Genomic DNA, 12,055 nt, shown 5'->3' with positions numbered 1-12,055 from the left:
ACTGCATGCAGCACTGAAAACTCTTGCAACAAATAGATTATAATCCTAGACAGGGAAAATTTCAAGGATTTGAGAAAACAGAAGAGCAAGAGTCATACCACAAGAAAATAACAAACAGTAGCCTTGTATGCCCATGTGGTAACAAGATTGAAGACAATAGCAAATTTGAAAACCTGTTGACAACAAGTATGCGGCTGAACTGCATTCCCTGCTATTCTATGTGCAGCTCTGCAGCAGAGTCCCACATCTTTAGGCCGAAGTTCCTAATCCTGGCTTTACTGTGGCCATTCATGTGTATCAGCTAGAGAAAACAGCCCTTTAGCAGGCACGTTCCCCTTAAGGAACACTCCTGGTGCCTGCAAACAAGGCCAGCTAATCCACGTGCCAACAGAAATTGCCATGTTTCCCCAGGTCTCTGCGGGGCTCCCAATGACAGTACCACCACGCACTGAATCTGATTCAGAAACATGTCACATCCTTATCCACCTGCTTATCAAACAGAGCTGAAAGGTATTTTGACATTTTAATAGGAACAGCACCAGCAAGAACAAGAAACTTCAAGACTATTATTTTTATGACGGTAGCAGCAAGAAACTGCCGTACTTGCCAGTAGGGTAATATTTAAAGCAGTAGAAAAACCTGAGTTATGCTACAGATCAGTAAAACAGTACCACCTTCCAGCAGCTGGTGATCCTGCTGGAAAACACTGCACAATTCCGGTAGAATGACTACTGAAAATGATCCCTGATTTAAGAGCAGGGTCCTGAAGACACAGTCTCAAGCTGTGGACTGACTGATGTTCCAAAACCAATCTAACGTAACTATCCCTGGGATGAAAGCACAAAGCAGATCCTAAACAGCTTAGTGCAGATTCTTGTTGCCACACAACAGCAGCCCTTGAGGAGCAAGAATCCACTGAATTTATCTAAGCTGCTCTCTGTAACGCAGCTGGAAGCTCCACAAGGCAACAGGATACTCAAGTGAATTAGGATACTTCAGTAGCAGGACACCATGGAGTTTGTCCTTTACTCCCACAGAACTGGCCAGGAGAGGATTAAAAGGAAGTATTTTCTATATCTTGTAAAGGTAGCAGTCTTGAATACCTTAAAACTGATGGGGAGAAGAATATCATACATAATATGATACATATAATTACATAATAGATGTAATGCTTGAACTTTCGGTCAAGAAGGTCAGGTGATCCCAAGTTTAAACCTTATACTTGACATAGTATTGATTGCAATCAGTAATCTAATCCAAATGAAAGTCATTAAACAGATGTGAACACACTTCAAAACATTACCTAAAAAGACTGAAATATGTAGCATACCAATAAGCATTTTACCAGTGCAGTGCATTTTTACCTTATTAGGCATATGCAGCTGTATAGGCACACATGAGATGTCTAATTTTCACTGGATTTAGGAAGTTACCTTTCTAATTCCCATATAGCAACCACAAAAATTAACAAGGGTATGACATGAAGTGAAACAACTGAAAAGCAGAACAGTGGATGAATACATAGAAACAAAATACTCGGTTACAGAGAGAAACTCCAAGCACGTTAATTCAGCACCTTGGTTTGGTCTCCACGTTTCTCACACCCCAACACTGTTACTGTATATTTAAAGGACAACTGCAAAAGAAAAAAAGAAATACAAGAAACAAAATTCATACAGATGGACCACTATGCTCTTTGTAATTTTTTTTTCCATCTCCTTCTGTGGTATTTTGAAGAGAGAAGGTCACTGTGGAGGAAATGCATTCATTTTGCAAACTTCATGCCACCACACTGATCTGCAGGTATTATTTTTAGTTCTTTCTTGCACTAAACAGAGATGGTATCCAAGGCGTGAGGAGGCACCATGCCAGGATGTAAACCCTCTCCTTCTGAGCTGGCTTTAGTCATGTTGTCTTGCTCCCACTCTGCTCTCATCTTCAGGTCAGCACATTTCCCCAACGCTAATTCTCCTCAGTGCTAAATGTGAGCACATGCACACATTTGCCACGCACTAGCCGCGTGTGCTTCACAGAATGATGACACGGCTTTGGTTGGAAGGGATCCCAAAGATCATCAAGCTCCAACCCCCTGCCGCAAGCAGGGCTGCCAACCACTAAATTAGGCTGCCCAGGCCCCATCCAACCTGCAGGTGGTTTACAAAAAAAGAAGATCCTATTTACAAACTGCTTTGCAGTGCTCAAGCCGGCAGTCTTGCTGCACAGAAAATTAAGTGACTCCCATTGAGTATGAGCACAAAGTCAGGCCAGAAGTATTTTCTACAGAAGGCACATTGTTTAAAAATTTTCTCCACAAAAAGAACAAAGTCCTGTACACGAGCCTAAACCAAATGCTACAGAAAGAGTAGCATGTTCCACAAAAACCTCTCCTAAAGATCCTAAAGAATTTGCAAACTAAACACATCAGCATCTGAAATTACCTTTTCTGCTTATTTCAGTTTTTTTCTTGTTTATTTGTTTTCCTCAGTGCAACTACAAGGGCTGGTGTGGGAATCTGTGTCCTAAACTGCCTAAATCACCACAAAAGTACCATAATGTTGACTTCAGTCCGATATTTATTTCCACTGCCAAGCATGGAAGCGCTTTGTACACACAGTACTGTTTCTTTCCAATCTGTGTGCTAGCAGGAATTAATTTCTGTGTCTTACACTACCAAGCCCATAATTTTGCATGCTATGACAGAGCAGGGCAGGCAGGAATCACTGAGCTTTTGGGGCACTGCAGTCCACCCATACACATCAACTTGAAGGTCATATACCACCCTTCAGCACAGAGCACAGCCAGAATTTGTGTGCTTCTTTGTTTCTACACTTCCAGAAGAGTGGTCCTAAAGAAAGCAACTTGTTTCTCTCTGGCAGACACAGCCCTATTAGTATGTGCTAACCTACTTCTATTTTCCTTTGGAAGTTCCAGCATAATTTGATTTCCAGTTTTAAGAAGAATCAAGCCAAAGCAAGAAACAAGCCACGAGAAGGCATATATAAATGTTTCAGTGAGTTACAACATCGCACGTCCTAGTCTTTCACTGCTCTGTGTCTGAATATTTACTCTGGTTTAGAAATACTCAAGAACCCACCCACAGGCCACTGGCTGCTCACAATGTTCATGGGACACTGCTTTTTCCTTTTTAAAATGAACACAACAGGAAACCCATATCGAAGTCACAGAGTACATGAAGTATATTTAACATCAGCATCCTAAAAAATTAAATATTTATTAGTCTCGCTAGGAAAAACAAAACTGTGAACAGTCTGGAAGGCAGTCATTGCTATGCCCCAGAGGATAATATTCCTACTTACCACAGCATGTTTTCAGATACATCACAGATCTCTAAACAGCACTGTGCAGATCTACATGTTCTTGCCAAGAGGAGTAATGAATTAAAACATAACCCCGGTCATTTTAACTGAGCAGACTGGTTGTTAAGGTTTATCAGTGTGCAAAAATGAACTACGTGACTAAAACCCACTTTAAATAAAAGTAAGTGGCGGCAGCAGGGGGAAAACCACAGTGACAAGAACGGGGGAGTAGGGAAAAATACAAGCTTGTATGGGATTGGTTTTATCTCATCATCTAGTAGCTTTTACAAGCCTTTTCATACAGCCTTTGAACTCTGAACATGGATGCTGTCATGTTTGCATTTTAAATTAATTTAATCCCTCAGTAAAGTGCAATACGTGCCCAGTACTGTACAATCAGTGGTTCCAGAGATGCAGAGCAAGAAAAACCTTACCACGTCACCCTTCCACATTTTCAGAAGAAATCATTTCTAAAATTCTCTAAGTGCAAAGAAATAGAATGACAGAAAACAAAATAAAAAATTCTGTGAGAAAGCAATCCATTTGAACAGAGGTGAAAATAACTCACTGTTACAAGTAACTAATAAAGCTGGGAAATGCGGTTTCGTAGATAGAATTCCTTGGAAGCAATAAGCACAATTTCTAAATGCAATTGAGAGTCCATTGAAGCAAAACATATCACTTTTTTTTTGCAGTTAACCAACTGAAATATTTTGCCTCTCTTATTCAAGCTGAAGAGAACTGCAGTGCATCCAGGTAACTGCTTATTAATGTGACACCTTTCAGAGGCTCTGAACAGAAAAACACAATCTAAGACATGTTTTACATGTACTTACTATACATAATTTGCGCTGTCTGAACAGTCTTCATGGTATGACAGCTTTTGAAGTACACCTCAGGTTTTTATTCAGTTGACTTAAGGAACTGAAGACACATATAAGAACAGAAGAGACACGTTTAAGTACTGCAGCTGAAGTCAACATGCAACACTGTGCTTCAGGAAGGACAAAGATCCCAGGGCACTGCTCTGCTGTGTGATTCTTGTCTGCCCAGAGAGAACCCTCAGAGCACAGAGGAACCCCACTAGCATCACCATTCCAGAGAACAGTGCAATTAACCTAATGGGAGCCCTAATTCCTTGCAGCAGGGAGGGCAGGACCAAGTAGCGGTTTCACTCCTAAGAGAGATCGTTTTAAGTAGGCCTCGCTTCAAACAGCAGGACATCACACTTCACTTCAGGCAGAGAAGTAGAATGGAGAGAGCACGGCTTCAGATGCCAGTAGATGTTGTGCTGGTAAAGTACAACCGTGTTCAAAATGAAGACTCACTGGATTTTTCAAGCCCTGAAAGGATGCAAAGGCTAAAAAGCTTAGACTGTGATTTGGACTACAACAAGCCCTTGGGGATGTTTGCATGTGTTTTTGTTAGTTTGTTGGCTTGTTTGTTTGTTTAACATTGTTTTCCCTGTAGTCCTAAATATACTACTAGAACTAATCCCCAGTGGTACAAACAGGCTTACCTCTGACAAATGCTGAGAGGAAGATTGAATTACCAGACTACTCTCAGACTGACAGGGCAACCATGTATGTCTGTTTGCCCGCCTCACTTATCTATCAGTTGTCACCTAATTAAAACACCTGGAAAGGGGAAACATGTTCACCAGTGAACACATTCATACACAAAAGCAATGTATGTTCTCTGTGCAGCCTTGATGCAACCACCTCTGCATTTCAAGCTTTCAGTTCCTTTCTAACACTTCTTACTGTCTTTCTACACTTTGAAGACTTCAGAGCAGATACAGTTGTTTATTACATGATCATACAGTTTCTTGCATTTCTGATGCTGTTTTTTTTGGAAGCCATGCTATTATATATGGTCTGGATGTACCTATTTGTGCCCTAAAAAGATAAGGTGGTAGGCATGGTATTACAGTCTTTACAGAACAGAAGACCACAGATCCTGTTTAAGAGTTGAGTTACTTCATTTTACTGCCTTCATTTTGTTGTCCAGCTGCCTGCAATCACTGCATTATTTATGACTTCTACAAGACCTCCAGCAGGTCTGGCCTTTATACCTCATGATCTCCTTGTGGTCTCTGAAGATGCCACAGAACACCACAGCCAGTGGAGGTAGACAATGCCGTAGTTCATAGATGAGACAAATGATACAAGTCGTTTGTTACACAGCAGAACTTTTCCTTTTTTTCCCCCCTCCCTCTCTTCTCTGAATTTGAAAGAGTATGTGAAACCACAAAAAAATCTAAAAAAAACAGAAACAGGTGGCAGAGAACAGACAGCTGATGCCATGAGGGGACCAAACCAGCACTGCTAAAAGTTCTATGACCCACGACCTAGACAGCAGCTTCCATGTCTGGCCTCTGAAATTCATCTGAGTTCACTTCACTGCCTCAGAGAAACTCAAGATGCTCAAAGAGATCTGAGCTACCAAACAGGTGGAAGAGATGCAAAGAAGGGTGGACTGTATGCATCAAAAGCAATACCAACCTCTAGGACAGAGCAGAGATGGGAAGCAGTCAGTCATGCTACCATTCCACAATGGCTGACAGAAATCAAAACTTTTTTTTTTAACATTCACTTTCATCAGCACTAACTTTGGTCTGAGAAATCAGCCTAGAAGTCAGGTTCTCCCTATTGCCAACATATACATAATCTAGCCAAACTTTCTGGCGGTTATTTTTCTATTTAGTTATTTTTGAAATTTGAGAAACAGGATAGAAAAACACAGAAACAACCTCAGAAAAGAAAGTTTGATTTGGTGTGCACACAAGCTCCTTTCTTTAAAACAAACAGCCTTATTTTCTGATCAGTATGTTGCCCTGCAGCCACTCTGAGTGAGCTTATATCATTTCATATATTTATCATCCTATGTTTTATCCTTCTGTAAATGCAATTCCCAGTAACATTCCTTCTGTTCCCAAATAACTGGGTGGTTTTCAGGAACTGCAAAAAGAGAAATGAATGAATTAAACACATGAATCCAGCAGGTAAGAGAGCACTCAAAATCATTCCTTTTTTCTAAACATTAATCAGAGATAAAAACGGTACATAGCAGCACATAGAAACAGTTAACAAATTCGGTTTTATTACTCCTTCAGTTTGAGACTTGGCAGAAAATTATCATGGACTTTTTTTTTTTCAGAACTGGACATTAAAGACAGCTGTACAAGCCTAAAATGAAATGCACTCATCAAAAAAAGAGAAAAAAAAGTGCTGATTCTGACATTAAGGAAAACAAAAATGAAACCTTAAGCTCTCAACTTTCAGTTACATTTCCTAAACTTTGTCAGACATTTTTTAAATCAAAGCAATGACAGCAAGAGTTTTCATCTGAGCCTTTGTAGCCCAAGTAGGCCGGAGATAATGAGGCTGCTTGCAGAACAATTCTGCATTCATTGCAAGTCTTTAGCATCCATTTTGTTTTGAGCCATAGCTTGTCAGTTTCTCAATTGATGAATGAAATTCTAACCCACACAGTCTTTGAAAAAAATTTTGTTTTGATCTCTCCAAAACTTGTTTTCTTGATAAAACTGGGAAAACCGATCTTTCCCATGGAAAAGGGTTACCTCTTTCTTCTGCAATCCAAATATGCTCAAGTCTGCCTAACCAAGCCGTGCACCTCTCTCATTTCTTTCAAAGCCCTTTTTTTTTTTCCATCATGTTGGTTATTCCTCTTCAAAACACAACTTATCTGATGACTCAACCTGCGCAACATTCTTTAATATTAATTGAAACAATGCTGTGCATATGTACTAAATATTCCACAAATTTGCATGGATTCAGCCCATCCTCCTATGTCACATAAAAATTAAAGCACAAAACAAATCTGAATAGGAAGTTCACTAACTTTCTTCAAACGTTTCTAACTTACATTTCTAATCATCAGCCTTACAGGATGTGATCTTATTATAGCATCGAAGCCTCCTTCAGACGATGAAAACTAAAGATTTTGTACCGATGTCTTGTTTTTCACAACAAGCTGTCCTATGGCCTTGCTTTGCTGAAAGGTATTATCTTACAGACAATTAATACTCACTTGCAACAGACAAACAATTCTGACTGGGCCTGTGCAGTGACTAGAGAGCATGGATCTGGGCTACACGGAGGCTGCCTTCCGCTCTCATCTCTAGCCCTCTGCCTCTCCAGCTCCTACCACAGCTTTACTTGGTCAGCAAAATGCTCCACTACTCCTACTTTGGCTTGAGACAGCCTCGTCCCACTAACTCGTGGCTACAGCAGAACACCACAGCGACATTCAAGACACACAAAAGCTCAACCATACTGAGGTCCATGCAATAGAGCAGTTTTCTTCCAAGGCCAGCTCAGACTGGGCTTGAAACCCTGTAGCAGTATATTCAGATCACTGCTTAGAAGGTTTGTACAAGAAACACAAAATGCATCAATTAAGTTTTTGCTTAACTGGAGGAAGCTATGATAATGCATCTTCACAGATAAGGATCAGTTACAGTATAATTAGATTCAAGATGCAAGTTCAGCTTAAAAAAAAGCAACAGCTCATTAGGCGGGCTGCTGCATTAAGAAGAAAGTATAACAACTAGAAAAGCATAAGAAAAAAAAAAGTGTAAAAACAGATCAGTCCTTTGCCTCCCCCCAGAGATCAGAGAACTCAAGACAACAGTCAAACAACATCGATCTGTTTCAATCAAAATCTGTTTTATATAAGAAATTCAGTAAATTCGAGTAAAAAAATCATTGTTTGATTGGTTGAAAACACTACTCAGAAGCACTCGGTGGCTGACAGTGGGGTATACCTGCTCTTCTTAGAAACTAACTTTTGCTTTATAACAACCAAAAAAACCCAATCAGCTCCTGTGGTTGTGAAGAAAATCTGCCAAATATAAAAAGAGCCAATGCTGTCATCTAAGTCTACAGACAGACTCAGTGCATCCTACATAACTCTCAAATGACAGCAGCACAGAACAAACATCTCTGGCTGCTGTTAAGAAGCTGCTAGCCAGCACGAAGCCAGACAACTACCCTAATCCACTTCAGTTGGCTGCTGCTTTCAGAAGTTATCAGAAGCAGCAAACACTGCAGTAATTCCAAAGGAAATGAGTAAAACACTTTTGTTCCCACTCCAGCCAGCCAGAGAGCTCCAGAAGCTTTCCCTCCCCTTAGAGTCAAAGAAAGGAACCCCCCCAACAAAAGTATCATCTTAGCATTCACCCCCATACTGACAGCTGAGCTCTGGTCTGACGCCAGGGTACTGCTCCAAAACAGGAACCCATCCACTGACTCCTGCTTTTCTGCACTACCCACAAGTTGCAGGTTGTCAAATAGAACATACGGATGCACCACCTTACTCCGCTATTTTCTTCAATCAAGGCAAATACCATTAAAAGATGCTGCCTTCCTACCTGATGTCATCAGAGCATATACTGCATTGGCTTTTGATTGGTCATCTACTTTAGAAATTTGAAAGAATTAGAAAGGCGTATTGGTTTCTTTTGTGAGTAACAGCTCATTTCATGGTAACAGTGAAAGCACATGCATCCTAGACATGGTGCAACATATCTGGTGGGCAAAGTAATGGGCTCAAAGCCAAAATTTCCACCATGTTGCATCCTGAATTACTTCACCAGCACTATTATCTTGAAAGCCAGTTGTAACCATCTTACTTCGATGGCTTCATCCACCAATGAAAATGACGGATAGCCATCTTCTATGTCACAGACCACTGGACAGCTCCTGCACCGTTCCTTCATCCGGAGCAACCCCAGCGTGCTTCTGAACCCCCTACCACCACACCAATAACACCACGGCTCTGTGGCCACCTTAAGCGAAGCCTGATGTCGGTACAGCCACCAAAAGGCCATCCCACCCTTCCTTCCCTTGGTTGCTCCTTCCTACCTCGAGCCTCCAGCCTACCTGTGCTGACAAAGTGCTGCACAGGAAAGCAAACAACGGAAGTGTTCAGAAGCCAACCCAGCAAATCCCCTGTTCACTGTGCATGCTGTGCTGGCACAAGGACAAGGCCAGAAGGAAGCAGCTGAGGGGAGGAGGGCACCTCAGAGAGGAGGAGACCCCTTCTCTCAGCAGCAGTGCCAGCTTGTGCTGACTGGAAGGAACCACAGCCCAAGATCGAAAACAAAGTCATCTTAAAATAACAGATGTGAAAAATAATTTCTAAACTAATATGCATCATGAAGCTCATATAACCACGATGAATCAGAAGCATGCACTTAAAGATCTTGAAACCGTGCACAAACAGCACCTGTTTTATAATAAATGAGCTCCAAAAGAGGGTTTTCGGAGCTAGCAACTCGCAGCCTGGCTTCATCCACTCAGAACTGGGGCTGAGCAGGGACCCAGGGCAGAGAGCTGCACAGACTGAGCCAACCAAGCTTCTCCAGTTGTTAACATAACTTTGGAGGGAAATAAATTTCTGTATTATTTCCTTTTTGGTACCTGAAAAAATGTCTGTTAGAAACCCATAAATTGCATTGCTGGCTGTGCATCTACTATTCCTGTTGGGGCTCTTTGTCTAGGAGCCTGTGCCAAGCAACCCTTCTGTGAGGACCTTCTATTCTTTGTTAATGGTTAAAAGGTTAAAAAAACATACTGCAGATAAAATTTAGGCTATGTTGTCGGAACAAGATAGGAACTTACAAAAGGGAATGGATTCAGAATAATACCTTCCTTCAATAGGAAGTCTTTACCTATGGTATCAATTTGCACTAATTCTATGCACATAAGGACGTTCTCTTCAAGGAACAAAGACATATAGATAAATGGCTTAATCAAAAACAGCATCCCAAGTGTAAACGCGAACATGAAAAATACTATGTGCAAGAGTAATTCACAGCCAGTATCTCACAGCACGAGGCTGTCCCACGTCACGGCACCAGACCAGAGCTATCCAATAAATAATGCTTAATCCAACACCTCCTGCCAGCAGTCTTGGTTCCTTCAGCCCGTATGGTCACACTCATAAAAGGACATCTTGGCTGCACACTTGCCAGACACCATGCCTCCGTTCCACGCTCCTTCTGCGTGCTCCTCCTGACCCCATGTTCTCCTCTGGCAGAGCTCCACAGGGCTGCAGCTGCCAACAAGCTGCACAGTCACTTCTTCTTGGGATGCCTCCTGTCCTGCCCCGGGGGGATGGCTCAACCCGCAGCTACATACACAATCGAAATCCCTCCAACGTAACAACCTCTGGCAGTACCTTTGCTTAAATCAAAATTTAACACGCTAAAAACTTTTGGTAAATCATCTGAGCGGTTTTGGTAAATTGCAGTATTTCTAATTGCATGTATTTTCATAGAATGGTTTGGGTTGGAGGGGACTTCAAAGATATCTAGTTCCAACCCCCCTGCTGAGGGCAGGGCTGCCACCCACCAGCTCAGGCTGCCCGAGGCACCATCTGATCTGGCCTTGAGCACCTCCAGAGATGGGGCACCCACAGCTTCTCTGCACTGCCTCACCACCTTCACAATGAAGAATTTCTTCCTTACACCTAATCTAAATCTCCTCTCTGCTAGTGTAAGGTCATTACCCCTTGTCCTATCACTATACTCCCTCCACATCCTTCTTGTTTTCCTCCACTTTTTAAGGTTTTTTTTGTTGTTCACAGACTTCTTTGTCTCTGAAAAATAAGGGGAAAGTGTCTTGCCTTAGTCAGTCCTCTTGTCCAAAGGCCTTTGCTGTTGCCATGCTAAGCCAAAGGCTGAACCTGCCTGTCACACTCTAGACGCGGAGCAGCAAGGAGCTGCTCCTGCACATGTGATGCGTGAGCCAAAGCCCGTTCAAGAGGCAGAAAAAGAGCCCTACTGTTCGTTTTTTTCCCCGCTGGCGCTTTCCCAGCACTGCCTCCACCCAGACCCAGGGCTGCCGGAGTGTGCCTGAGCACGGCCAGGTGTCCTTAGCATGACCCGCCGGGCCCCAAAAAAACAGTTCCCGCACGACGGGTGCTCAGCACCATCCCGCTGCCCAGCTCCTCGCCGGCACCCACAAAACGCTGCGGTCGGGGGATCGCAAACCGCGCACCAAGGGTCGGGCTGAACCCCCTGCACGGGGCGGGGGTCGCTCGGCACCCCGCGGCCCCAGGCACTGCCCCCGCCCCGCAGCCCCACTCGCCTGGTTGGGGTCGGTGGCCCGGAAGACGTGGCAGGCCATGGGGGAGTCGGGGTTGTCGGGCTGCGCCTTGATCAGGTAGGCGAAGTAGGTGAGGTCGTGGCTGTTGTGGATGAAGCGGGCGATGTGCTGCGCCTTGTGCTCGAAGATGAAGACGGCGGGCGCGGGGCTGGCGGGCCGCCCGGGGCCGGGGCTGGCGGGGCCGGCGGGCACGCAGCGCAGCGTGGGCGATCCGAGCAGCAGCAGCACCTCGCGGGCCGGCACGCCGCCGCCCAGGGCGCCGCCGGGCTCCTGCCGCTGCCCGCGCCGCCGGATCTCGGCCATCAGCCAGGGCAGCATGGGCAGCGTGGTGCGCCGGTCCAGGCAAGCCGAGCCCACGTACCACAGCCTGAAGCGCTTCTCCCCAGGCGGCTGCGGCGGCGGCGGCTCGGGCTGCTGTTCCAGCGGGTGGGAGAGCGGCTCTCCCTCCCCCGGCTTCTCCATGGCGGACACCGCGGCGGAGGTGCGGGCGCGGGGCCTGCGCTCAGCCGGGCGGCGGAGCCGGGGCTGCCGCTACGCGCGCATTCCGCCGCGCTCGCCTCGAGCTCGGCCCCGCTGCGGCGCCGCACCGCACCGCCTTCCCGA

The 12,055-nt window shown here is 44.4% G+C and overlaps 1 protein-coding gene across 3 annotated transcripts in view; it reads right to left on the bottom strand.

Moving 5' to 3' along the window:
• TBC1D4 (TBC1 domain family member 4) overlaps positions 1-12,055 on the bottom strand; it is a 107,967-nt gene extending 95,912 nt beyond the window's left edge. The window contains exon 1 of one of the 3 annotated variants that reach the window (XM_021417372.1): positions 11,435-12,055. In XM_021417372.1, the coding sequence (XP_021273047.1) occupies positions 11,435-11,914 (480 nt within the window). In that variant the 5' untranslated portion in view covers positions 11,915-12,055. The remainder of the gene's footprint in view (positions 1-11,434) is intronic. The other 2 variants (XM_021417345.1, XM_021417355.1) reach the window with 2 other exon arrangements.

Source organism: Numida meleagris, chromosome 1 (genome assembly GCF_002078875.1).
Source record: "Numida meleagris isolate 19003 breed g44 Domestic line chromosome 1, NumMel1.0, whole genome shotgun sequence".
Lineage (NCBI taxonomy): Eukaryota > Metazoa > Chordata > Aves > Galliformes > Numididae > Numida > Numida meleagris.
The sequence above is the reverse complement of the archived record's forward strand: the minus strand, read 5'-3'. Positions and strand labels throughout refer to the sequence as shown.